Source organism: Archocentrus centrarchus, unplaced genomic scaffold (assembly GCF_007364275.1).
Source record: "Archocentrus centrarchus isolate MPI-CPG fArcCen1 unplaced genomic scaffold, fArcCen1 scaffold_85_ctg1, whole genome shotgun sequence".
Lineage (NCBI taxonomy): Eukaryota > Metazoa > Chordata > Actinopteri > Cichliformes > Cichlidae > Archocentrus > Archocentrus centrarchus.
In genome coordinates this window covers 109,235-135,835 of record NW_022060295.1, presented here as the reverse complement: position 1 = coordinate 135,835, position 26,601 = coordinate 109,235, and the positions used below count along the sequence as shown (strand labels likewise).

Below are 26,601 nucleotides of genomic sequence, written 5' to 3'. Positions count from 1 at the left end.
CAGCAGAGAAATCTGCAGCTGCTGTAAGGCGCATGATGTTTACTGCTGTTATGAAACACACACACACACACACACACACACACACACACAGAAACAGAGAGTGGGGGGTCTGGGGTCAAAGGTCGAGCTTTCCTGTCTTTTGCTGTATTTGTGGTTTATTCCTCAGTTTTAGAGACCATGATGTCACCATCCTTCTTGGTCATGTGACTCTGTTGTGTCCCACATGTTGGCTGCAGGTGTCTGAGCCTCCTGTAAACTCTTCAGGTTGTTGTTGTTGTCCAGTGTGCAGTCACGATGTGTGATGTCACAGAGGGGGCGGGGCCTCCTCCTCAGTAGGACATGTGCTGCAGCAGGAGGGGCTGCTGGAGGTTATTTTCTCCTGACAAACAGGCCGAGGGGGGGCAGATCCTTGCCCTCCCCCGGGGTATAAAGGCTGAGGGGCCGCGGGCGCCTCAGATCAGAATAACTCAGACACTCAGACCATGGAGATCAGGACGGAGCAGCCGCTCGGCACCATGGAGAACCTGGAGAAGCAGCTGAGCTGCCCCATCTGCCTGGACATGTTCACCAAGCCCGTGGTCATCCTGCCCTGCCAGCACAACCTCTGCCGCGGCTGCGCCAATGACCTCTACGAGTCCAAGAACCCCTACCACTTCTCCGGGGGCACCTTCCGCTGCCCCACCTGCCGCTTCGAGGTGATGCTGGACCGCCACGGCGTATACGGACTGCAGAGGAACCTGCTAGTGGAGAACATCATCGACATCTACAAGCAGCAGCAGGAGAAGCAGGCGGACGAGGACCCGCCCCTGAAGGACCAGGACGCCAAGGGGCCGCGCTGCAAGGAGCACGAGGACGAGCGCATCAACATCTACTGCGTGAGCTGCCAGACGCCCACCTGCTCCATGTGCAAGGTGTTCGGCCAGCACAAGGACTGCGAGGTGGCGCCGCTGCTCTCCATCTACCAGACCCAGAAGAGCGAGCTGCTCGCCGCCATCGAGCTGCTGGCCGCCGGGAACAGCTGCGTGCAGGTGGCCATGACGCAGATGGAGGAGATGCGGCGCCTTGTGGGGGAGAACGGTGAGCTTCAGAGGCGGAGGCTGGGCGAGAGCTTCGACCTGCTCTACGCCCTCCTGGAGCAGCGCAAAGGTGAGCTGCTGGAGCGCATCAGCTGTGAGGAGCGGGAGAAGGTGGCGGCGCTGCGGGCGCTGTCCGAGCGCTACCAGCAGCAGCTGCAGCTCAGCCGGCAGCTGCAGGAGAAGCTGCAGCAGAGCGTGGAGCGCAGCGGCGTCGCCGAGTTCCTGATGGCCGCCAAGCAGCTGCGACAGGAGGCGGAGCAAGCGGCGAGGGCGGAGCATCTGCAGCCACCGGAGCCCAGCTACGACAGCATGGAGCATCTGAGGCTGGACACGCAGGACGTGGAGGCGCTGCTCCGCCGCATGGACTTCACACACCAACAGGAGGAGGAGGAGGAGTGATGAAGAGGAACTCTTTTCTATTTTTATACAGATTTTTCTATTTGTAAAACTTTATTGATCTTGTTTGTAAAACTTGGACTGACTTGAAATGTGTGAATAAAGTTTTCTTTGAATGCTCCATGTCCTCATGTTTTTATCCACTGTGTGAGGCGTAAATAAATCTCCCAGGGTCAGTGAACGCCTCCTGGCCTCGTTTAGAGGCGGCTGGTTATTTTCTCCACCGTCTGGAATAGATGAGTCGAGGGGCTTTTGGGGGAGGTCGGGTTTCAGAGGCAGCTGCACCGAGGCATGCTGGGAGCAGAGGGGACAGAGAGGTGACCGGGAGGAGGAGGAGGAAGGTTAGCTGGTTATTCTTTTGAGTTTCACAGCAAACTGACATGTGTTAGACACCAAACCAACAGCCCCTAAATATGTGACCTTTGAACCTGTGTGCTTTGACAGTTTGACCCGTGAAACACTTCCTGTTTCAGCTGCAGGTTTCCTCTGATTCTGTCCCAGAAAATAAAAGTTTATCATTTTGAAAGTGAGAGTGAGTTCATCTCTGGGATCCTTCTCTACATGCAGACATGTAGAGAAGGATCTTTGAATTTCAATCATTTAGCCACTTTGGCTGTGAGGGGGTTTCCAACAGGACCTGGTGAACTTTGACCTGACCCTCTCTGTCAGTTGGGAATGTTTGAGGACTTCATAGAGAGCTGGATCAAGAACTCCTCATCAGCCATAAATACTGACTTTAATCAAACACTTGGTGGGAGTTCATGATGGGATACGGTGCTCAGCTGATCCTGAGGCATTATGGGATAGCCTTATTTCAGGCTGCAGGGGTGATGAGTGTACAGTGGGACAGCAGCAGACCTGCTCTGCTTCTATAAATACCAACCTGCTGCAGCCTGCTCTGAAGGAGCTGTGTCACAGCGACCTTCATGAACCAGCCGGTCTTTAATTAGATGGTGACAAAGGACGGGAACCAGCTGAAGGCTCGACAGCTGATGAAGTCCAGAGGAACAAACACGACTCAGCAGGAAGTCCTCAGACCTGCTCCCATCAGGAAGAATCAGACTTATTCAGCTGGTTCATAGGAACACACCTGCCTGTACCCACGCTGCCTTCACTGAGGGAAACAAACTGCAGTGAGTTTCACACTGGAACAGTCAGGAAACACAGCTCAGAGGAACCTGAAGCTCAGGAAAACTGGGAAAGCTTTTCCTGTAAAAGGACCATTTCTGACTGTAAACCTCTCAGACAGGTCCCTGCAGAGGGCTTTAACACACCTGCCTGAGGATCTGCAGGTGTGCTCTGTTGTCAGAGACCCAGGTACTCAGGTACTCCTGCACATTACAGCAGGAACTACAGAACCACTAAATAAGCTCTGCAGCATCAGCCAGCATAAACACCACCGCCCTAAGTTCGCTCTATAGTTACGATGCATCACTGAGCTCATTTCACAGCAGACTGAGGTTCCACCACCAGGGGGCGCTGCACTGAAACACACTCAGACACCACTGCACAAATAAATCCACGAATAAATGTTCAAAGTGGTCCTCGTGACATGTTGGGCTCTCTGAAAGCTGACAGGATGTTTATGCTGCGATCTGCACCTACGAGAACAGGAAGTCTTAAATGTGTCGATGACTCATCCTGCCCGCCCTCTTCCTATTTAGGCTCCGCCCCCGTAACTGTAAACTTACAGTTTTCTCCATCCTGGCTTCAGAAACAGGAAGAGGAAGAATAACACTGTAGGTTTTTAGCTTCACAGGTTTTTAGCGATTTTAATGCAGTCGTGCCTCATGGAGCCATGTGAGGGCATGAACCAATCACACAGCAGCATTTTGAATTCAGGCTCCTCCCACAAAATGATGTCAGGAATTACCTGACAGAATCTAAAACAGGCATTATGACTTTGCATCACATGAACTAACTTTATGCACTTCATTCACAGTGACGCACACGGAATCTGGAAGAAGGTCACAAAAGGTCAAAGGTCAGAGCTCCAGCCTCAGCAGAACAGCAGAGGTCACTGATGTGGACCAGAGCAGCATGACCTTTAGTAACAAAGACTGTAATTTCAGCATGTTTGTCTGGGTGAAGGTGGGCTGCAGGTTTGTCTCCTTGATGCTGCTGCATGTCTCATAGTTTTCCTGCTCAATCCTGTCACATTCCCTGTTTTCCTGTTTCCTGTTCTCGGTCTTTGAAAGCAGGTCGTGGCAGCGGTCCGCTGCAGGCTGGCCTCTTTCCACAGCCTCACCTTTCACACACATGTGTGCAGTACAGTATGTGTTATATATGGAAGTGTGTGTCTGCGGCCCGTCTCCACATTAGTCCGAGTGTGCACGAGACCCCGGGGGGGTCGGGCTCCCTGTTGGTGTGATGAAATGTTAAATATACAAAGTGCTGAACAGGTTTGTGCCTCTGTGCGCCTCCAGCTGCTTCTCTCATCTCCGTCCGCTCTCATCGCTGCTTTCTATTTTAAACGCTTGGCCCTGAGAGGCTCTCAGCCCGTCTGCAGGTCAGCTCTCCACCCGACCCCCACCCACAGCTCTCCATAAAACACACACACACACACACACACACTGTACCAGCCTGTAAACATGTTTGTTTCTGCTGGGAGTCTATGGCGACTGCCTGCCTGCAGCGCCTCTGCTGGCCGGCAGAGGAACTGCAGCTGCATGCAGCCTCTCAGGTTGCTGCTGATTCATTCATCAGGTGTGTTTGTGCAGTTTGCTCGTTTAAAGTGACTCTTCCTCATAAATCACACCCAGAAGTCAGTTTGTAACTGTTTCCTGTCCACGAGCCCAGCAGAAAGAAGGCTCCATGTTCCTTCATGTTCCTTCATTTCCTGCTTATTGAGCACATTCAGGTGGAGAAACTGAAGTCACTGAGTTCATTTATGTGTTGTTTTTATTTGACCTGATCCAAAGAAAGAGCCCACCTATCCAGGTCACCACCTCACAGGTCAGAGTGGAACACTACGATCCCACAGTGGTGTTTGTGTCACTGAAGCTCTTTTTAAGGCTCTTTGTATCGACCCTTTCAGGTTGTGTAATAAAAGTGATTAATTTAAACAATCAGCAGCAATAATGTTATTTTTCTATGTGACACTGAGAGTTTGTGGATTGTGGCTCTCCTGCTTTATGGAGGCTGTTCACAGACAGCGTTCTTCTTCTGCTAAAATAAGCAGAGCAGGAGGAGGAGGAGGAGTTCCCCTGGCTGAGGTCCATCCAGCTAATCCTGACTGATGACTCATTGTGAACCAGCAGCAGCTGCAGGCTAAACTTCACATGTCCTCAGCAGCTCTGACCAGCAGGGGGCAGGATGCTCACCTGGCTGCAGGTGCTATATTCATGCACAGGAAACAGGAAACCAGGGTTACAGCAAAGAAACCTCTCGGTTTCTGCTCCTCCAGCAGCAGCTTCTCGGTTTAAATCCCGTGCACTCACACAGGTGGGAGCTGGTCTCAGGTGTCAATCACCTGAGCTTGTGTGTTCAGCACATGCTCAGTAGCTGCTCCCTCCTCTTTGTTCCACCTCTGAGGTCAATGAGAGCTATCAGCTGGGGCTGAGTTCATCAGCTGATCCATTCAGCTTAATCACATTTCATTCATGAATAAATCTCTTTGTTTACTCCTCCCAGCAATGGATCAGCTGATCGACAACAACCAACCAACCAACAAGCAAACTATCAAACAAACAAACAGACATCTGTTAGACATTAAACCAAACGAATTTATAACCTGTAGAATCAGAGCAGATCAATGGATGGATGATGTCAGATGATTTAAAATCAAAGAAAGAGCGCCCCCCCTGTGGACAGTCTTATACACTACATGTTTGTGTCTGTGAGCAGTTTGTTTACTTATTTAAAACTAAAATCTGTTAACAGTATATGAAATATGTGACATCATAAAACGAGTTTTATTTTCCTGATAAATGATTTAATGCAGTTTTTTTTCTACAATTTGGGGTCTAAGATTGAATTTCACTGCAATAACTTTCTGCTTCATCTCTTATATTTCTTCTCATAAGTGTGCTAAAATCATCTGACTTATGCGATCATATTTATTTGGAAACACATCACAATGGGATCAGATTTTTCATCCCAGGAGGGCGAAAATCTGACTTGTATGATGCGACTTAGGCGATGACTCTTACTAGAACTAATGTTAGGAACAATAAGGACCTGCAGAAGCATCTGAGCAGACTTCGACATAGGTGACATTTACTGTAATTATGTATTTATGCTGCGCGCATAAACGTGAGTGCAGCTCTTCGTCCTGCCGTCTGCTGAAATCAGTCCATCACACACAGGAAGTGACTCAATCATCCCAGCATCCAATCAGACAGATGACCAGGGCATCGCTCAGCACTCACCTGTAACAGGTGATGGGTGAGGGATGGGCCGACCTAACACTGGGTCAGAGTTCATCCTTCAGTCTCCTCAATAAGAGCTCACTGGCTCCACCCACAGGTGGTGCTGAGACACAGCAGCAGAGGGAGGCTGCATCATGTTTCACTCCTCCATGTTCACTGTTTCAGTGTGTGTGTGAGTGTGTCTAACTCAACCACACACACACACACACACACACACACACACACACACACACACACACACACACACACACACACACGCACACAGGTGGGACCAGAGCTCAGCCTGGGCTCAGGTCTGTCTCTGAGGCCGCTGTCAGGCCTGTTTATCAGCTGTTTTCACTGTGCTGTTAATAATAGAATAGAATAGAATAGAATAGAATAGAATGCCTTTATTGTCATTATACAGGATGTACAATGAGATTGGAGGGCCACTCCTGTTCAGTGCCATGTAACAGAAAATCAAACTCTCTAAAATGAAAATAAAAATATTATAAAAATATTATAATCTAGTATAATCAATATGATCAAGAAATATACAGAAAATAAACAATGTGTAAAATATACAAAAAATAGAATGTATAAAAATATATACATACATACCTACATTGGTGCATCTGTACATTGTAAGAAAGTAAATGCGTGTATACATATAATAATGAAGATGATGAATATTGCACTTGGTGGATGAATATTGCACTAGTGAATGAATACTGGATATTACACAATATAGGAGTGATAGATATTGTTCAGTATGAATAATATAATATTGCACAGAGATGTGGGTGTTGCACAGTTACAGCGGGTGAGTGTGTGAGTTCAGGGTGGTGATTGCTCTGGTGAAGAAACTGTTCTTGAGTCTGTTTGTTCTGGCTTTGATGCACCTGTAGCTCCTGCCAGAGGGCAGCAGGTCAAACAGGTCAAAGCCAGGGTGTGAGCTGTCCTCGATGATGTTCCTGCTCTGCTGATGCAGCGGGAGGTGTAGATGTCCATCAGGGAGGGGAGAGGGCAGCCAACGATTCTTTGTGCTGTCTTGACTACCCTCTGAAGCCTGACCCTGTCTGCCTCAGTGCAGCTGCCGTACCATACTGTGATACAGTACGTCAGCAGGCTCTCAATGGATGAGCGGTAGAAGGTCAGCAGCAGGTCTGAGTCCAAGTTGTTCTTCCTGAGGACCCTCAGGAAGTGAAGTCGCTGCTGAGCCTTCTTGATAACAGCTGTGATGTTATCTGACCAAGAGAGATCAGCAGAGATGAGGACACCAAGAAACCTGAAGGTGTGGACCCTCTCCACATGCTCGCCGTTGATGTAGAGGGGAGCTGGGTCAGTCCTGTGCTTCCTGAAGTCGATGATGATCTCTTTGGTTTTCATGGAGTTCAGTACCAGGTTGTTCTCTGAACACCAGGCTGTCAGTTTCAGGACCTCCTCTCTGTAAGCTGCCTCATCTCCCTTCGAGATGAGTCCGACCACTGTGGTGTCGTCAGCAAATTTGACGATGAGGTTGTTATTGTGGGCCGGACTGCAGTCATGGGTGTAGAGGCAGTACAGGAGGGGGCTCAGCACACAGCCCTGTGGGGAGCCAGTGCTCAGTGTGCGGGTGGAGGAGAGATGGGGGCCAAGTCTCACAGTCTGGGGCCGGTTGGTTAAGAAGTCCTTGATCCAGGAACATGTGAGAGGGGGGAGGCCCAGGGTGTGCAGTTTGGTGGTGAGAATGTCCGGGATGATTGTGTTGAACGCTGAGCTGTAATCCACAAAGAGCATGCGAGCGTAGCTCTGCTGCTGCTCCAAGTGGCTCAACACAGAGTGGAGAGCTACAGCGATGGCGTCCTCTGTGGATCTGTTTGCACGATATGCAAACTGATGGGTGTCGAAAGTGGGGGGCAGATGGTCTTTGATGTGCTGGAGAACCAGCCTCTCAAAGCACTTCATGATTACCGGTGTGAGGGCCACAGGGCGGTAATCATTTAGGCTGGTGACAGATGACCTTTTGGGCACGGGGATGATTGTGGCTGTTTTTAGGCAGGGGGGGATGACTGCTTGGGCCAGGGAGAGGTTGAAAATCCTGGTGAGAATCAGGGTGAGCTGGTGGGCACACGCTCTGATCACCTTGCCAGGTACTCCGTCTGGTCCGGCAGCCTTCCTGGGGTTCACTGCCAGGAGCACGCGCCATACCTCATGCTCCTGGACGGTGAGTGGGGTGCAGCCTGGTGGGGGGGGCAGGACTGGAGCAGATGGGTGGTCCTGAGGCATCTCAAAGCGAGCAAAGAAACAGTTAAGTTCCTCTGCTAGTGACACACTCAGGTCTCCTGCAGTCACATCACAGCCTCTGAAGTTTGTGATGTTCTGAATGCCCTGCCACACCTCCTGTGTGTTATTGCTGGACAGATGGGACTCTATTCTCCTCCTGTAGTCCGTTTTGGCTTTTTTAATTCCTCTTTTCAGGTCAGCTCGAGCAGCACTGTACAGAGCTCTGTCGCCTGACCTGAAGGCAGCATCACGGGTTTTGAGGAGTGAACGGACCTGGCTGTTCATCCAGGGTTTCTGGTTAGGGAAAACCCGGATGTTTTTGCTAACAGTCACATTTCCGATACAGAACTTAATGTAGTCCAGTACCGTCCCTGTGAATGTTTCTAGGTCCTCGTGTTCGAATAAGTCCCAGTCTGTGTATGCAAAGCAGTCCTGTAGGTCGGAGAGTGCGTTTTCAGGCCAGGTTGTAATGGTTTTTACAGTAGGCCTGGCTCTCCGTCTGAGGGGGGTGTATGCTGGGGTGAGCAGCAGGGAAAGATGGTCGGACTGGCCAAGGTGGGGGAGGGGTTTGGCTCTGTAAGTGTGCTTAATGTTGGAGTAAACATGGTCAAGAGTGTTCTCCCCTCTTGTAGAACATTTGACATGTTGGTGGAATTTCGGGAGTACAGTCTTTAAGTTGGCCTTGTTAAAGTCTCCCGCGATAATAAGAACACCGTCGGGGTGGACCCGCTGCTGTTCGTTAATGGCGTTCAGCAGGAGAGAGAGCGCCATGCTAATGTTAGCATCGGGAGCTATATACACAGCTGTGACGATCACTACTGTTAGCTCTCTGGGTAGAAAAAAGGGCCGACATCTTACAGACATGTACTCGAGGTCTGGGGAACAATGTTTGTCTTTGATTGTTCCGTTGTTACACCAGTCCTCATGCACGTAAATACAGAGACCCCCTCCCCTGCTCTTACCGGAGTCCTTGGTCCGATCTCCGCGTAGCAGAGTGCGGCCTGCTAGCTGCACGCTAGCATGGGGAATGTGGGGGTTTAGCCAGGTCTCGGTGATGATCATTACACAGCAGTCACGAACATAGCGATTTCCAGCCAGCTCTAACTCTAGGTTGTCCGTTTTATTTACCATGGACCTGGCGTTGGAGAGATACAGGCTCGGCAGTGGAGGCCTGTGTGGTTGGCATTTCAGCTTCAGCATAAAGCCGGACCTGCAGCCCCGCTTCTGCTTCCTCTCCCTCCGCCGTCGGTGGCGCCTTCCAGACCCGATAACAATCCACGGAGCCCCCGGCGGTCTCGCTATGTCGTCTGGGATGTTATGAGTGTAGTGAAAATCACTCGATACTGATATCTTGTGCCGGTAGCCAATGTCCACAAGATCCTGGCGTGTGTAGCAGTTGTTTGCAGAGACAAATGCACCAAAACTAACAAATATGAAATACAAAAAGTACAAAAAAGAGCACTGAAAGGAAGAGCCGTGAGCCGCTGCGTCTGTGCGCGCCGCCATCTTGGAATGTCTGTAATAATCAATTACAGTTCAAATATTACAGCATGATTGTCTCTGCTTAGTTCAACAATCAATATAAAAACATTTTAAATATGAAAACAAATCAGAAACTCTACAATAAATGTGTTTTTTTCTCTTCTGGAAGACTTTTGTTTCCTTAAAGTTTTTTCACTTTCATTCAGACTTTATCCTCAACATGCTTTAAATAGGTATTTATAATTCTCAGGTTTCAAAGTCACAGTTTTTCCTGTTGGTTGGCACACATTTTCCTTCAGTCAGCTGATGTTTGGAACTCCATCATAACTGCAGTTACTGTTTCTGTCAAAATAAAAGTCCAGCAGTGCTTTTATTGTCTCATAAAGTCTGAAAATAAACTTTTCTTGGAGAAAATTTTTCCTGCTGATTTTATGAGATTTGTTATGTGTTTGATGACTAAATAGCTCCCAGTCACATTTATTATTAATAAACTCAGTGTTCACACAGGGTTATTTTTTACATTTGTTCACAAGTTTGTCTGTTAAACTCTCATCCACACAAACAGCACGTGTTAGAGATCAGACTGTTTCAGACATGTGAAGGTCAATGAAATAAAACATGAAGAAGAACGAACAAAAACTTCCTCTGCTCCTCCAAAAACTCTTTATACTCTCTTTATACTTAATGTACCTGTTCAATGGTACCTACCCCCCCCCCCCCCCCCCCCCCCCCACACACACACACACACACACACACACACCACATGCTTAGCAAAGGATCCACCTTCTGTGGGTTCTGTGGAGTCAGCTGGAGGAGAAACTGCTTCTGTCTTTTTACAGGACCACCAGAGTCAGTGCTCACAGAGCTGTGCAGTGCTCTCCTCCTCAAACCTGTGTGCAATATAACACATGTGCAATACAACTAAAAGTCTTACAGTGAGTGTGTGATGGTCTCTGGGTGAGATCAGGGTCTCCTGATCACTCGCTGTACAAACTGAGCTTTGAGTTCAGCTTTCTGTTGAAGTTTTTGTCTCTGGATGTTTGTCGTCCTCATCGTGAACGTCTGATTTGGTGGTTCTGAGTTTGGCCTGCAGCTGTGTTACTCTGTGTGTGTGTGTGTGTGTGTGTGTGTGTGTGTGTGTGTGTGTGTGTGTGTGTGTGTGTGTGTGTGTGTGTGTGTGTGTGTGTGTGTGTGTGGTTGTCAGGAGGTGTCGTCATGTGATCAGCTGATGCTCTCAGTTCAGATTTGGTCGTCTCCTCGTCGAGCTGCAGACACACAAACTGGGTGAGTTTGTTTCTATTGAATTTTAATCTGATTGATAAACTCGATTAAATTCATAAGAGTTTAAAGTGATTAGAGTTCAAATCTAATCTCAGCTCTGAGCGAGGCCTCCGTCACACAGACTCCAGTCTGTATTCCAGCTGTTACTGACAGGCTTTTATTTGGACACTGACTTAATGCTGATTTTAGGCTGGCAGACTTTTATTGTGAAGGTGTTGAAGCGTAAAGGTTCTGTAGGTTGAAATTTAAAGGTCGTCATGTTAACAGACACAAAACTGACACTGATTACATCCATTTAATGTGTTTGACAGTAAAACCTCAGCTTCAAGTGCCTTCAGCATCTGGATCTGTTCAAAACTGTCAATCTAATAATAATAATAATAATAATAATAATAATAATGATAATAACTAAAAGTCTATAGACTCCTCCTGCGCAGTCAGCTTCCTGTTATCTGTGTCCAACATATCCAAAGGAGGGACGGGCAGGTCACATGACATGTATTGTCTTTATTTGTCATTATACGTAAACATGTGATGAAAACTGTGCTCCAGAAACAGCCATCCAAGAAAAGACAAACAAACCAGACAAACAGGGGAGATACGTGTTCTAAAGTATCCTGAGTATGTGCAGAAATAAATATGTATATTTAGCATTTTCACCTTTAGGCTTTAATATTAATTTAATATTTATTTCTAAAAGCATTTAAAACATTTTTTTCTAAGACACATTTCCATAAAATTATGTTCTAAAAATCTGGCAGGTGAAAAATGTTTGTTTCAAAAATATGAAACTTAATGCTGAAAATACTTCTTGGTTTAAATGCTTCTATCATCTAAAATATTTCATTCATGTTTCCTCACAAAGTGATTCTAAAATTTCAACAATTTCACAAATATTACAATTTTAAAACTGATTTTAATTCATTTTAATCTCATTACTAAAAGCAAAGAACCAACAACTAAACCCTGAGGAACTCCACGATCCACCATCTGAATTTGATTGATTGATTGATTGATTGATTGATTGATTGATTGATTGATTGATTGATTGATTTTTAGTGACATGGAGCGCAAGCTGGATCTTTCCCGTCTCACGGATGAAGAGGCCAAACACGTTTGGGAGGTGATTCAACGAGATTTCAACCTCCGCAAGAAAGAAGAGGAGAGGCTCAGGTACCAGCAATGCTTTCAGGTGTAATCACCACGATCATTGTTCTTTTCTAAAGGTGAAATCTGAGCATCAATAACACCTCAGTGACAACAGTGAAAGAATCTCATACAGGAAATACAGAAATAAAAGCTCTGAGAGGTGAAAGAATAAAGAGATCTCAGCTTCCACAGAGCTCAGAGCTGTTCATGTTTTTAAAGAGTAAATTTAATTTAATGTACCAGGATGGTCACAAACTATAATTCAATGTTAAAAAAATCAGCACAAACTGTTTTTACTTGTTTTTATTGAGATTTAAAACAAACAAATATGCAGACATGTGAGTGGACCCATAGCAAACGCAGTCCTGCGCTCTAACTTTGTGTTTGAGCTGTTTGTGTGATGTTTTCCTCTCAGACTGGATATTTTAAAATGAGCCTCTGTGAATGTAAAGATGAACTTTGAGCTGTTTTCGTTGGGATTCGTTCATGTGAAGTCTGCAGGAATTCCATCGTGAAAGACGTCGTTGTTGCATTTGATCACGCCTCAGTCACATGGAGTTGCATCACAAAGACGCTCTGTGTCTGCGCCAAACACTCCAACTCCCATCAGCCCCAGGGGGAGCAGCCTCACAGTGACTCACAGCTGGAGCGAAACCATCAGGAACATGCTGTCATCTCTTATCTTCAGCCTTTCAGTGAGCATTGAAATCAAACCGAGAAACTGATAAACACTGATCAGAACACACAATGGAGAACAATAAATTTTATGCTGTGGACTGATAGTTGTAACATTAACTGGTGTTACATGGATATTCTTCCTGGGCAGAATATCAGGTCGTATGTTACATACACTGAACAGGCTGAGGAGTTCAGTCATTCAGGACCTTAGTGTGGTTGGGGTCGAAAGGACCCAGCTCAGGTGGTTAACATGCCTCCTGGACCCTCCTGGGTGAGGTGCTCCAGGCATATCCTACCAGGAGGAGAAGCCCCCGGGGCAGATCCAGGACACTCAGACTGCATCGCTCAGCCACGAGAAGCTTCTGGTTTAATTCTGGTTCTTCTTTTATGTTGTTTGGATCTATCTATCCTTTCACTTCCATCAGCTTTCCTAACTGAAGCCAGAGGCCTTGCGATGCTTATTTGTTGTAAAATAATCCGGCAAATTTTGTTTTTCATCCTAAAATCCTAAGATGTGGTTCTTGGTCTGTGTGGTCACGTCATTATTTGTCAAAGCCAAACATCTCAAACAAAGATTTGCCTCCTCTTTGTGCTGGAAGTCTCCAGAGTGTTTGTTTCTGGGGTTTGGTCCTCCAGATCAGACCATCACAGCTGGTTTGTGCCATAAAGCAACAGCTTAGCTTTGCTTCCTCATTACTGAAGCTGGTCCACCATCTAACAGAGCTGCAGAGGATTTGTGTCAGTACTGCAAATGAACTGCAGATGAATCCATCAGGTCTTCCTTCAAACCCTCACCAAGATGTCCTCTGTTGTGAGTTTGGTCTTTTGTGTATTCCTTGGATTGGTCCGAGCTCTCTAATTTCCATGTGCTGTCAAGCAACATCAGTTTTCATTTGTCATATTTGTTTAGAAATCTGCTGTTATGTTTGTCCAAGTGTCCAGCCCTGGAGGTCTCCTGGTGCTGTCCCTGGTGGACTCTCGTCGTGACTATCATTTCACGTCTTTCGCAGTGAGCTGAAGATTAAGATTGAGAAGGAGGACTCAAAGCGAGACCTGCTGGGTTCTCAGAGCAACCTGTCCGACTCGATGTGTATCCGCTGCCTGCAGCCCTTCAAGTTCCTGGTCAACAGCAAGCGCCAGTGTCTGGACTGCCACATGTACACCTGCAAGTCCTGCAGCCGCTACAACAAGAAGGAGCACGGCTGGGTGTGCGACAACTGCCGCATGAACAGGTGAGACTCCGCCCGGAGAGTGCTACCTCTGCATTAGCTCAAAGCTAGCCTGTTGTTACAGCAGGGTGTTTGTGGCAAACTTAAACTGGATTCTATATGTTGTGTATTTGTGCTGTTCAGGGTGCTGAAGATCGGGACTCTGGGCTGGTACCACGACAACGTGAGAAACCGTTTCAAGCGCTTTGGTAGCGCCAAGGTGATGAGGTCACTGTACAAGAGGCTGAATGGAGAAGGTAAGTTAGGCTCATGTAAATAATTCAGACATAATGAGTCAGCTGTGAGGCATTCAGGGTTTTATTCAGGTCACAAGCTAAAAGAAAACCTGTGCTTGTGCTTCAGGTGGTCGTGATGACGACACTCAGAGTATGCCGGATGTCCACAACCGTGAGTTTCTGAAACTTTTAACTACTAATATGTTTGTGTCATGTTTGAATGTTACTGTCAACTGTTCCTGATATCTGAGGCCAGTTCCAAATGAATGAAGTAAAGGTAACACCTGTGGGCCCAAAGCTAACAACCACAGAGCAAAGGAATGCTTCTGGGACTTAGCCAGTCAGAAGAAAGCTAGCTTAAAGGTAGGGTGGCTTTATAGAGACATAAGGGCCAATCATGCAAAGCTACTTTAGAAAGGTCCTAGTCCTGGAAATGAAATATGAGCAATAGAAACTTAACTTAATGCAGTTTAGCATTAGCTAAAGGTGTAATAACAGGGACTTTTACTTGAATTCTATTATAAAGACTTTAGCATGCAGAACATCTCTCTTACATTATTTACATTTGTGCAAATATCATCACCTACTCTAAGTTAGCACATTAGCTTGGAAACCAGCGTTAGTATCGAGGCTCAGGTCTATCAGCGCAGGATGAGATGTTTCCTGGTCATTGTTCTCATGTGGTGAAAACAGACTGAGCCTTTGAGCTCAGATTAAATTTGGTATTTAAATATGAACAAACGATGATAATGATGAGCTTTTTTTTTTTTTAATAAAGAAGAGTTCAAAATGTCCCAAAGGGCTCCACGGGAGCATCAATTAAAACAAACAGTGGATGGAATAATCAAATTAACATGTTACACTTCCAGACGCATATAACGGCAATGAGGACGATCAAGGAGACTTCGAGGGTCAGCGCCACAAAGTGGTAACAAGCATTAAAGTGATAAAAATGTGATGCTGCAGCTGCTTTATATAACAAACATACTCAGCATTAATCTGATTTGTTCTCAGATGAGGAAGAATAAACGCCTGCTGTCTGTTCATCCGATGGACTTTGATAACGAGGATTATCTGCCTCAGTCTCGCCGTCAGTCGGTAAACCAAAGTTAGGTGACTTTAATGGAAACAAAAAAAGGTCTGTACACTTATTGCAGAAATAACGTGCCTAACTTTGGATTGACAGCAGCAGCAGGACGATCGGTATTATAGGAATGATGTGGACTATGACTACCACAACCACCGAGGGAACCGCAGGAAGAGCCTGGACCGACACGCCATGAGACCCGGTCAGTACATCCAGACCTCTCTTCCACCAACGTGGTGCAGGTGGTAAACTCCAGAACCAGTTTCACACAAAATAAACTGGGACCAAAGTTTAAACCACTGAGGGCTACAGGAGCCGTCAGACTCTGTCCACCATGATTGCCTTTTCCATGGAAAATCACTCCAACTTCTGGGAATAACACCACCTAACATTCAGCTCTGAAACCTGTAGAAATGCAGGACTAAATGGAAGTGGTGTTTTGCCCTGTAGCTGGGGTCCCCCTGGTGTCTGTTGGAAGAATTGCAGCTTTGTTTGATGATGTCTCATATCTTCATAATGTTACACTAATGTTCAGACTGTCAGAACTTCGAGTGAACTTTAAACAGAGATCTTAAAGTTTCCAGATAAGCCAAATCTGACAGACTGAATAGATGACTAAATACAAGTGTTACATACTATCAGTTTTAGATCAGCTTTAATATCCAAAGTAGAGTCAAAGGATTCTACTTTGATGTCCAACGTGTTGCTCTTTTTTTTTTACCTAAAAGCTTTTGCTTACCTGTCCATTCCTCTACGTCTGCATCTACCTGAGTGTGCTTGTTTGTCCTTGCTTACCTGTGTGTGTTATCAGATGATTACGGGGAGAATCGGGTGGTCCGGACTCGCTCTCTGTCCAAGATCACCTCCTCGGTGGCTCGACAGCAGTATGTCGACACATCCGACGAGGAAGAGTACCAGAGGTACCCGCCCATGTACCAACAGCCACCCCACCGCCGAAGGGGCAGCAGAACCTCCTCCCAGGAGAACCTGGGACAAGCCCAGCCCGTAAGGACAGTCAGCCAATCACTGGAAAATAAGTTTTGTAGCTATAAACTTTGGCTTTCCCTCCCCTGGAAGCTTTTCATCCTATTTTTGGCCTCTTGGCCTTTTTAAAAAAAAAATTGCAGCCCCAATAATTTTAGTCCAAAAGAACCAGAAGATGCTGGTAATGGAACTGAGATGGTGTCTTTGTAGTGATAAAAAGTTTCCTCTCTCTGTGTTGATTTTACTTTGCAGATAAATGAACTGAACAAACGAATGTTAGCCATCGAGAGTCTGCTGAGCCGCCTCGAGGAGAAAATAACGCCTGGTGACGAGGTGGGAATGGACAAGCTGCTTTATTTTGAAATCCTGTCCTGAAACCAGTCAGTACAAACATCTCGTAACTTTGTTTTCCAGCAGCCATTAAATACACTGACTCAGAATGAGGAGGAGAAGCTGAGAAGGAAGCTGAGCGAGCTAGCAGGAAACCTGAGCGATAAGGGCCCATCGTCAGATGATGAGGCCGGGAAGAAGTCCTCCTCTGTGGGTAAAGGTTTGGCCGGACTCAGGGGCGGCCCAGCAATCGCTCTGAACTCTCTGAAGGACAAAGAACTGAGCTCATCCAGTGATGAGATGCCCACTGAGGCTCAGAAGGTAGGAAGACCTTTTTAGTCCACTGTTTGCAGAATTCATTCAATTTAAACCCAGAGAACAGGAACCTGAAGGTTTCTCAGACCACTGAAGGATCCAGTGTGCAAACATTGGTTCTCATGGTTCTGAAATAAGAACCTTGTTTTGGACTCAGTGTGGACTCATTCGATGGCCTGTTGGTTTCAAAGCTCAGTTTAAAGAATGAAATTAAGTCCAAATGGTTTGTTAACTATTTAACTTGTCTAAAGTCCTGTAAACATCCAGGTTCCCATCTGTAGTACATTCAGGGCTTTAACAGCATGGCTCAGCTTATCCCCCCAAACTGGTTTAATCCATCAGTAGAGTCACAACAACATGTTTCTACTCGTGTTTTAGTCCTCGTGGAGTTCCACTCCACAAAAATACTACACTTCTCATTTCTCTAAACTCCACACTAATTTTCTTAGATGAGATTATGAGAAATGAGAAGTGGCTCCAGTCCTAACAGACCAGATCACCCAGTGTCAGTGACCTGCTGACGTGGATGTTCTGGAGGAGAACTTTCTGTTGTAGCGCTGACTGTTCCTCACTAACCCGCTGCCTCCTGCACTGACTAACAGCCGTCTGTTAGGTTACTGTTACTGTGAAGCCCAGCAGCTACCTGCCTGGACCACAAGGACCCCTCACAGATCAGCTCACCTACACAGGTGTTTACTTAAAACTGAAGCTCCACTCCAGTCATGTGACTTTAATCTGTGAAAGTGCCAGGAAACATCTTTGTGGATGATGAATCCAGCCAGCATGAAGACAGAGTGACTTACAGCTGACTGCTTCCTGTCAGAGTGCAGTGATCTCCAATAAAACTGTCTCAGCGGTTGTTTATTCCATCCAGAATGACCCACGCCCTCAGCAGCCACCACGCTGATCTGCTGACCTCACTAGGGTCTGGATTAGGATAACATCCGTCTCTGTATACTCTGTAACACCCAAAGTTAAAATCCTTAGCAAAAAGTCTATAATGCTCAATGATTTCATTTCAAATGTGGTGCTAGTCTGCTAGTCTCTGAAAATGTGCCTAATTAGCACATGGTTCAAACAGGATGGTATAAAAAAAGTTGTGTGACTCTGCCAGTAAAAATCAAAAACTGTGCACAGATTAAATTTGTCTTGAAGGTGCAACTCTGGACTGCTTGTACATCATTCCCTGTAATCACATTCTGACCACTTTAGTCTTTTGGTGCTTCTGGTTCATCAGTGAGTCCAAACTTCAACCCTTCAGTAAGGATTTCACTTTCATGTGTGCATCTCATGAAGGCGGGCTCTGTGTTTCAGGTAGTTCCTGTTAAACATTCCCCACAAGAGCAGGAAGTTACAGCAGAATCTCGTTTCATGGTCCACATCCAAGGGAATGTCAAAAGGAATTCAGCGAGCGTGCTCCTGGTCACGGTCCTGACCTGTGATTGTTGCCTTCATAGCTGGGGAAGAAAAGGTTTCGTCAGCAGTAATCATCGTTGACACCAACGCTGGGTCAGTTTTAAACAGAAGGCACCTTTAAGGAGGAAAAGTGTGCACTGAATTTAAATGTAGAAAGGTTTTTGCTTTTTATGGGCAGAGTCTTTTTGGTCGCACCAGCTCTCAGTGTAGTGCCTCAAAATGTCACATGACCTCCCACAGTTTCATCCTCATCACCGAAGTCAGAGTTAGGAATCACCCCTCCACACTGTGGTGCCATGTGGCGTCCGGCCCGGTAGCTGCTGCAGGATGGGATGTTGTTTTCCAGCTGCTAACATCTGTCCCTCTACATGGCTTTCAGAGATCGACCGCCGCCGCCCTCTGTGACCTCACCACTGAGGTCCTGAGAACCATTAATGCCACAGAAAACGCTATGGTCGAGTACGGCCTCTTAGAGCCGATCGACAGGTCCCACTTAGTTGGCACTGACGTAAAGCAGGCCGATGATGCGTTCAGGGAACTTGAGGAAAATGTAAGCCTCCAACATGAACTGCACGCCTCATTGTCCCAGAGCCCAACCCTCCGCCTCGTCTGAAGCATGACGGAAATGTCTGGATGGCTTTAACCCCCCCGGCTGCTGTGTGTCCATCCATCAGTGACAGGGCTGGTGTCTGTCCAACACACTGGGTCCAGTTTGAGTCCAGTTCCAGCAGCTCCTAGACTTAGAAAAGGTCACATCAGTTCCTTTTTTGAAGCATGTCTCAAAATCAAATCTCAGATATGATTGATAAGAACACTGGTTATAACCATGTTCACATGTTTATGGGAAAATATTTCTCTATCAAACATCTGCACATTAGGAAACCAATTATCATCCTAGCCTTAAAGTTAGAGATGCTGGTTAAAGATCTAATTAAAATAAAGCCCTGATGACTGAACGCTTCATCTTCTGAGACCAGAGCTTCTCCTGTTACCTGTTCACTGATTATTACCCAGCACAAGAACACCTGCAGAGATTTATCAGAGAACCAGTGTGTTTCACTGATACCCAGACCTGTCTTCATCATCATCACCATCATCATTCTCAGTGGTCTGGAGGCGTGTCACCTGACCAGGGTCTGTCCTGTTACCTATCCAGGTGTACATCACGGCTGGTCAGTCCTATGAGCTGGAGTCGAAGCTACGGCGGCTCGAGCAGAGCGCCAAGAATCATTTTGGAGGGACGACGGACTCGGAGCTGTCGGAGCTCGAGGACGTGGTGGCGCTGACTGCCGCCAGAGTCCAGAGCGCTGAGAGTGAGGTGGGTGGATGATTGGACGGTGGGTGGATTGATGTGTTACTTACAGGATCGTGATGATCTTTAATAACACACCAGTTTCCTTTTATGTCTGTCCCACCTGCAGGTTTCTGATATTGAGAGTAAAATCGCTGCTCTGAGTGCTGCTGGATCCAGGAAGAAGGTCAGTGTGAAAGGAGAGGAGTGTATCCTACTGAGATCCCGGGAATAAGTAAAAAAAAAACCTGGGTTCAAGTTGCTGGACATCAGAAAATGGCCACCACTTTTCTAGGATAGCATATTTGAAGGGAAGCTAAGACAGAATCAGAGACTTCCAGTTCACCTGAACCGAGTCGACACAGACAGCAAAAACATGGACGTCACTGATGTCATCCTTTGGTTTCTGGGCATTTTAAAGCCTCAGTGTTTGTGTCGCTCAGTGCTGCTGCTAGCTAGCATGGTTATCAGTCCAAATGAAATCTTAGAATTTGACTCAGCAAACTGGAGCTCCACCTTCTGGATGGTCTGTTAGTCCAATGAAGCCACAGCAGCCATATTATTGGTCAGATCACTGCATTAAAAATGCTCCAAAAGGCTCCAACAGCACAAACACGGTCCACAGGTCCAGTTCAGGGATTCCAGTTAGCTGAGGTGAAGCTAGCAGACAGCTAGCAGCTACAGCCACCTGTGTCACCATCCGCCTGTCAGTCAAAGAGGCCACGCCCCCATTAATGCAAACTTTAACCAGTACAATTGTCTGTGTAGATTCTCAGTCATCCAGGTCATAGTAGTCTCTGGAGCTTGAAAAAGGCGACTGGACTTCTTTTTGTTTCTTGAAGACGTTTCACCTCTCATCCGAAAGGCTTCTTCAGTTCTCAACCAAATGGTGGAGAGACCCAGGTATTTAAACCCCTGTGGGCGTAGTCCCATGGAGGTGGTTATGACCCTCTATTGATCATGTGCGTGAACACATGTGCCCAGGTGTGAAGAGGGCGTGGGTCATATTTAATCAGTGGTTTCAGTTGAAACCAATTTAGGACTCCGCTCCATTGTTTCCTGTGGCCTATTGAGGTCACTGGAACAAAGGTGTGAATGGGGGTTGAGACGTCTGGGAAGGGAGCTCAGGACAGCACTGTAAGCGGGGGAAAGTTGGTGACGTAATCCACCTCCTCTGTTCAATGATGGTTGTTCACAGTGGACATAGATGGCTTCTTTCACTCCTCTTTCAAACCATCTGTTTTCCCTGTCCAAAATGTGAACATTGGCATCCTCAAAAGAGTGCCCTTTTTCCTTCAGATGCAGATGTACTGCTGAATCTTGTCCTGTCGAGGTGGCTCTTCTATGTTGTGCCATTCGTTTGTGAAGAGGCTGTTTGGTTTCACCAATGTAGAGGTCCGAGCACTCTTCACTGCACTGAACAGCATACACTACATCGCTGATCTTGTGTTTGGCGGGTTTGTCCTTGGGATGAACCAGTTTTGTCTTAGGGTGTGACTTGGTTTGAAGTATACTGGGATGTCATGCTTGGAGAAAATTCTTCTGAGTTTCTCTGACAAGCCTGACACATATGGGATGACAATGTTTTTCTTCTTGTCCTTCCTATTCTCTGTAGTTTGTGTTTGGCCTTCATTCCTGTGCATCTTAGCTGATTTGATGAAGGCCCAGTCGGGGTAACCGCATGTTTTGAGGGCTTTCTTAATGTGTGTGTGTTCCTTATGCTTCCCTTCTGCCTTAGAGGGAACACTTTCCGCACGGTGTTGTAGGGTCCTGATCACCCCAAGTTTGTGTTCCAGAGGGTGGTGGGAGTCAAAGAGGAGATACTGGTCTGTGTGTGTGGGCTTCCGGTAAACTTCAATGTTGAGGCTTCCATCTTCCTCGATAAGCACTGCACAGTCCAGGAATGGTAACTTGTTATCTCTGGTGTCCTCCCTGGTAAAACGTATGTATTTATCCACTGAATTAATGTGACGAGTGAAGGCTTCTACTTCTTGGGTTTTGATTTTGACCCAGGTGTCATCTACATATCTGTACCAGTGGCTAGGTGCCATCCCTTTGAAAGAACCAAGAGCTTTACTTTCCACTTCCTCCATGTAAAGGTTGGCTACAATGGGAGACACTGGGGAGCCCATGGCACATCCATGCTTCTGTCTGTAGAATCCATCATTGTATTTAAAATATGTTGTGGTAAGGCAGAGATCTAAAAGTGCACAAATCTGATCTGGGGTGAAGCTGGTTCTGTTCAGTAGGGAATCGTCTTCCTGTAGTCGTCTTCTGACGGTCTCCACTGCCTCAGTTGTGGGTATGCAAGTGAAAAGTGAAACCACATCAAAGGACACCATGGTTTCATCTGGATCCAGTACAAGATTCTGGACCTTGTTAGTAAAATCTGTAGAGTTTTCAATGTGGTGGGGTGTGATGCCAACAAGCGGTGATAAGATGGTGGCGAGGTGTTTGGAAATGTTGTAGGTGACCGAGTTTATACTGCTGATAATGGGTCGAAGTGGGACTCCTTCTTTGTGGATCTTTGGGAGTCCATAAATGCATGGAGTGGCTTCTCCAGGGTACAGGCGGTAGTAAGTGGGGCGGTCAATGGCTTTTTCCTTTTCAAGTTGTTGCAGGCAGCAAACAACTTTTTTCTTGTAGTTGCTTGTGGGATCACGTCTCAAGACCTCATAAGTATTGTTGTCACTGAGGAGTGTAGTAATTTTGTTGTGGTAATCCGATGAATTCAGCACAACCGTGCACCTCCCCTTGTCGGCTGGCAGTATGGTGATGTTTTGATCCTTGCTTAGGGCTGTGATGGCCTTCTTCTCCTGAATGGTGAGGTTGGATGGAGGAAGTCTTGCACTGGAGAGAGTGGCTGAAACTTTCATCCTGATCTGTTCTGCTACAGGATGAGAAAGTTGGTTATTTCTTATAGCGGTTTCTGTTGCTGTGATGAGGTCTACTATAGGAAGCTGTTGTGGGGCTATGGCAAAGTTGAGTCCTTTGGCTAGCACATTTTCTTCTGGTTTGGTGAGGACCCTGTCTGATAGGTTCTTCACCCACTTTCCTTGGTTTCCATTACTTATCGTGTCGTCCTGTTTGTTACCAGATGAATGGTATGCCTTGGTTTGCAGAGTTTGAAATTTACGTAGTTGTCTTTCCTTGCCTTTGATGTGTTGTGCGAGCTGGGCTTTGTCCACAAATGTAAAAACTTCTTCTGCGATGGTGTGAGGTAAGAGTGATGAGAGTTTCTGCTGAGTCTGGTGGATTTTGTTCTGGAGTGCATCTATGGTGAAATGGACCTGTCTTATCCTTTCACTCAAAAGGTGGTTCTGTGCTCTCCATAGAATTTGGTCAGCTCTATGTCCTTTTACTGTGGACCCAAGGTGCAAACTCTTGGGAACCAGTCTGGACTGTCTGCATCTCAAGTTGAAACGAAGGTGGTTCCTGTAGTCCGCTAGCTTTCTTGAGTCCCTTTCATACTCCCGCACCAATTGAAGGGTGTTCCTCCCAAAGTGCAAGGCAATATGTCTGTGTAGATTCTCAGTCATCCAGGTCATAGTAGTCTCTGGAGCTTGAAAAAGGCGACTGGACTTCTTTTTGTTTCTTGAAGACGTTTCACCTCTCATCCGAAAGGCTTCTTCAGTTCTCAACCAAATGGTGGAGAGACCCAGGTATTTAAACCCCTGTGGGCGTAGTCCCATGGAGGTGGTTATGACCCTCTATTGATCATGTGCGTGAACACATGTGCCCAGGTGTGAAGAGGGCGTGGGTCAGTGCTTATCGAGGAAGATGGAAGCCTCAACATTGAAGTTTACCGGAAGCCCACACACACAGACCAGTATCTCCTCTTTGACTCCCACCACCCTCTGGAACACAAACTTGGGGTGATCAGGACCCTACAACACCGTGCGGAAAGTGTTCCCTCTAAGGCAGAAGGGAAGCATAAGGAACACACACACATTAAGAAAGCCCTCAAAACATGCGGTTACCCCGACTGGGCCTTCATCAAATCAGCTAAGATGCACAGGAATGAAGGCCAAACACAAACTACAGAGAATAGGAAGGACAAGAAGAAAAACATTGTCATCCCATATGTGTCAGGCTTGTCAGAGAAACTCAGAAGAATTTTCTCCAAGCATGACATCCCAGTATACTTCAAACCAAGTCACACCCTAAGACAAAAACTGGTTCATCCCAAGGACAAACCCGCCAAACACAAGATCAGCGATGTAGTGTATGCTGTTCAGTGCAGTGAAGAGTGCTCGGACCTCTACATTGGTGAAACCAAACAGCCTCTTCACAAACGAATGGCACAACATAGAAGAGCCACCTCGACAGGACAAGATTCAGCAGTACATCTGCATCTAAAGGAAAAAGGGCACTCTTTTGAGGATGCCAATGTTCACATTTTGGACAGGGAAAACAGATGGTTTGAAAGAGGAGTGAAAGAAGCCATCTATGTCCACTGTGAACAACCATCATTGAACAGAGGAGGTGGATTACGTCACCAACTTTCCCCCGCTTACAGTGCTGTCCTGAGCTCCCTTCCCAGACGTCTCAACCCCCATTCACACCTTTGTTCCAGTGACCTCAATAGGCCACAGGAAACAATGGAGCGGAGTCCTAAATTGGTTTCAACTGAAACCACTGATTAAATATGACCCACGCCCTCTTCACACCTGGGCACATGTGTTCACGCACATGATCAATAGAGGGTCATAACCACCTCCATGGGACTACGCCCACAGGGGTTTAAATACCTGGGTCTCTCCACCATTTGGTTGAGAACTGAAGAAGCCTTTCGGATGAGAGGTGAAACGTCTTCAAGAAACAAAAAGAAGTCCAGTCGCCTTTTTCAAGCTCCAGAGACAACCAGTACAATTGCTATGAAGTAGGAAAAATCTTGTGCTTTGACAAACAGGTAATTTAAAGGTGAATAAAAGCAGAGGATCAATAACAGAGCCCCCTGGAACCCCACCATGCTCCATTTGTGGCTCTCAGTGGTCTCTGTTGGTTTCCTGAAAACTCTGGTTTGGCTATGAAATGCTTCATGTAAGACCTTTAGAGGCTGATTATTCATGAGTCATTATAATCAGAGGTTTCAGATTAAACCAATCTGAGACTTTGCTCCATTGTTTCATGTGACCTACTGAGGTCACTCGAACAAAGGTGTGAATGGGGGTTGGGGTGTCTGGGAGGGAGCTCAGGGCAGCCCTGTAAGTGGGGAAAGTTGTTGGTGTAATCCTCTGTTCAGTGATGGTTGTTCACAGTGGACACAGATGTGGGTCTCTCCACCTTTGGTTTGACAACTGAAGAAGTCTTTCACATGAGAGGCGAAACGTGTTCAAGAAACACAAAGAAGTCCAGTCGCTTTGTTTTTCCTCCAAGCTGCAGAGATACTGTGACCTGGATGACTGAGGACCTACACAGACATGCAGTCGTTTTCTAATTGATACGTACAGTAGATCTGGTGCTCATTAAACTACAACACTTGTGCTTGTCTGTATGAAGCATCTCTTCAGTATTTTCATGGCACTGACTCCATGTCAGAGCTCCAGATTCCATTTAAACAGGAACATTATTAAAATGCATACAGACGGGGGGGTGTAAATCAGCCTGTTAGCATGTTTATTTCTGCTGGGAAGCTTTAACACTGGAGTCTGTGGGGCTGACTCTCTGTGGAGCCTCAGAGGATGTATGTATGTATGTGAGTCAGCATTAATTAATAAACTGTAACTTCCACTTTTATTCCTGATGAATTCTCAGGTTTCTGGATCTCAGAGGAAAAAGCCCACTCAGGATTTTCCCAGTAAGAAACGCTTTTTTTAAAGTGCACAAACTCAAACATGCTGCAGCTCAGCAGCGACTTCATCATCATCTCTTCTTTGTGTTGACAGAAGCTAACGGCGCTCAGTGGAAATCCAGCAACATGTTCTGAAGCTGAAGCTCACCTTCAGCAGCTGCTGCTCGCTCCTCTTCCTCATGAAGCCTTCCTCAGCGCAAACGCTCACAACTTAAAAACCAGAGAATCAAACCCAGATCCAGAGATGATCTATACGCAGAAACATTTCACCTCTAAAAGCTTTAACATTTAAATGAAAGGAGGCGGAGCCTGATTCAGAGACAGGTGTGTTTCTCTGCTTTGGTGTTTCACACACAGCAGAGCCAAACCACACAACCACCTCCAAACTACACAAATGTTCACATTTAATATCATTACAGTGTTTCTGTGACAGCTGGAGAGACCACATGAAGTTACATCCAAGTATTTAAACTGTGACTCTGAAACGTTTCTTTGCCACTGACGGATTATAAAAATACACATTTGAAAATTTCTCAATATTTCTCCTATTGGCTCAGATTTAATTGTGGCACCTCTGAGCTTTGATCAGCTGTTTGTTGATATAAATAATCAAGTCAAATATGTTCTTATTGGATCAATGTATTGATAGCTGATAGTCTGGATGAACATTATTGGTCATCAGTATTAATCCTGTAGTTTCTTTGATTTATTGATTGAATTGGTCTGCATTCAGCTTTCTGATCAATAAAATATCAAATTCTGCATTTTGGATTTGTTTGCATATTTCAGCCTTCAGTCTACTTTACTGCTTGTTCTGTGACCTTTGACCTGCAGCCTGACAGGAAAGGCAATCCATCCTGTTCCACAGGGGGCGCTGTGGTCCAGGATGAATGCAGGTGTTGGGGTAAATGTTGTTCTCGAAGTTTCCACCATGTTTTTGATAAAGGCCACACAAACAGCTCTTTAGACTTTAATCATTAATTATTAATCTCTGTCTCCCCCCTCAGCAGATGACCCCCCCTCCCTGAGCCTGGTTCTGATGGAGGTTTCTTCCTGTTAAAGGGAGTTTTTCCTTCCCACTGTCACCAAGTGCTGCTCATAGGGGGTCGTTTTGACTGTTGGGTTTCCTCTGTATTATTGTAGGGTCTTTACCCACAATACAAAGCGCCTTGAGGCGACTGTTTGCTGTGATTTGACGCTATATAAATAAAATTGAATTGAATTGAATTAGACTTCCTGTGGACTGATCCCTGATGCCGGACCA

The 26,601-nt window shown here is 46.2% G+C and overlaps 1 protein-coding gene and 1 pseudogene across 3 annotated transcripts; both read left to right on the top strand.

Annotated features, from left to right (window-relative positions):
- The first annotated feature begins 416 nt into the window (after positions 1-416).
- On the top strand, positions 417-1,490 carry LOC115777914 (E3 ubiquitin-protein ligase TRIM63 pseudogene; annotated as a pseudogene).
- A 9,273-nt stretch (positions 1,491-10,763) lies between these two features.
- Positions 10,764-26,356, top strand: LOC115777915 (melanophilin-like). Of its 3 annotated transcripts, none has more exons than XM_030725936.1 (16): positions 10,764-10,852; positions 11,909-12,022; positions 13,687-13,908; positions 14,029-14,141; positions 14,248-14,292; positions 14,990-15,048; positions 15,135-15,218; positions 15,307-15,409; positions 16,019-16,212; positions 16,444-16,524; positions 16,609-16,842; positions 18,632-18,802; positions 19,409-19,570; positions 19,674-19,730; positions 25,301-25,343; positions 25,432-26,356. In XM_030725936.1, exons 1-16 carry the CDS (start codon positions 10,797-10,799, stop codon positions 25,470-25,472), a joined length of 1,779 nt encoding a protein of 592 aa, XP_030581796.1. In that variant the 5' UTR covers positions 10,764-10,796; the 3' UTR covers positions 25,473-26,356. The 3 variants fall into 3 exon arrangements, with proteins under 3 accessions (XP_030581796.1, XP_030581795.1, XP_030581797.1); XM_030725935.1 differs by having other exon boundaries at positions 16,606-16,842; XM_030725937.1 differs by lacking the exon at positions 18,632-18,802 and having other exon boundaries at positions 16,606-16,842.
- Positions 26,357-26,601: the final 245 nt, after the last annotated feature.

Bases quoted from the DNA above. Each gene is read 5' to 3' on its own strand.
- LOC115777915 (XM_030725935.1), top strand. From the start codon at position 10,797: ATGCTCTCAGTTCAGATTTGGTCGTCTCCTCGTCGAGCTGCAGACACA. The intron at 12,023-13,686 runs GTACCAGCAATG...CGTCTTTCGCAG, and splicing joins AAAGAAGAGGAGAGGCTCAG to TGAGCTGAAGATTAAGATTG. The intron at 15,219-15,306 runs GTAAACCAAAGT...TTGGATTGACAG, and splicing joins CTCAGTCTCGCCGTCAGTCG to CAGCAGCAGGACGATCGGTA.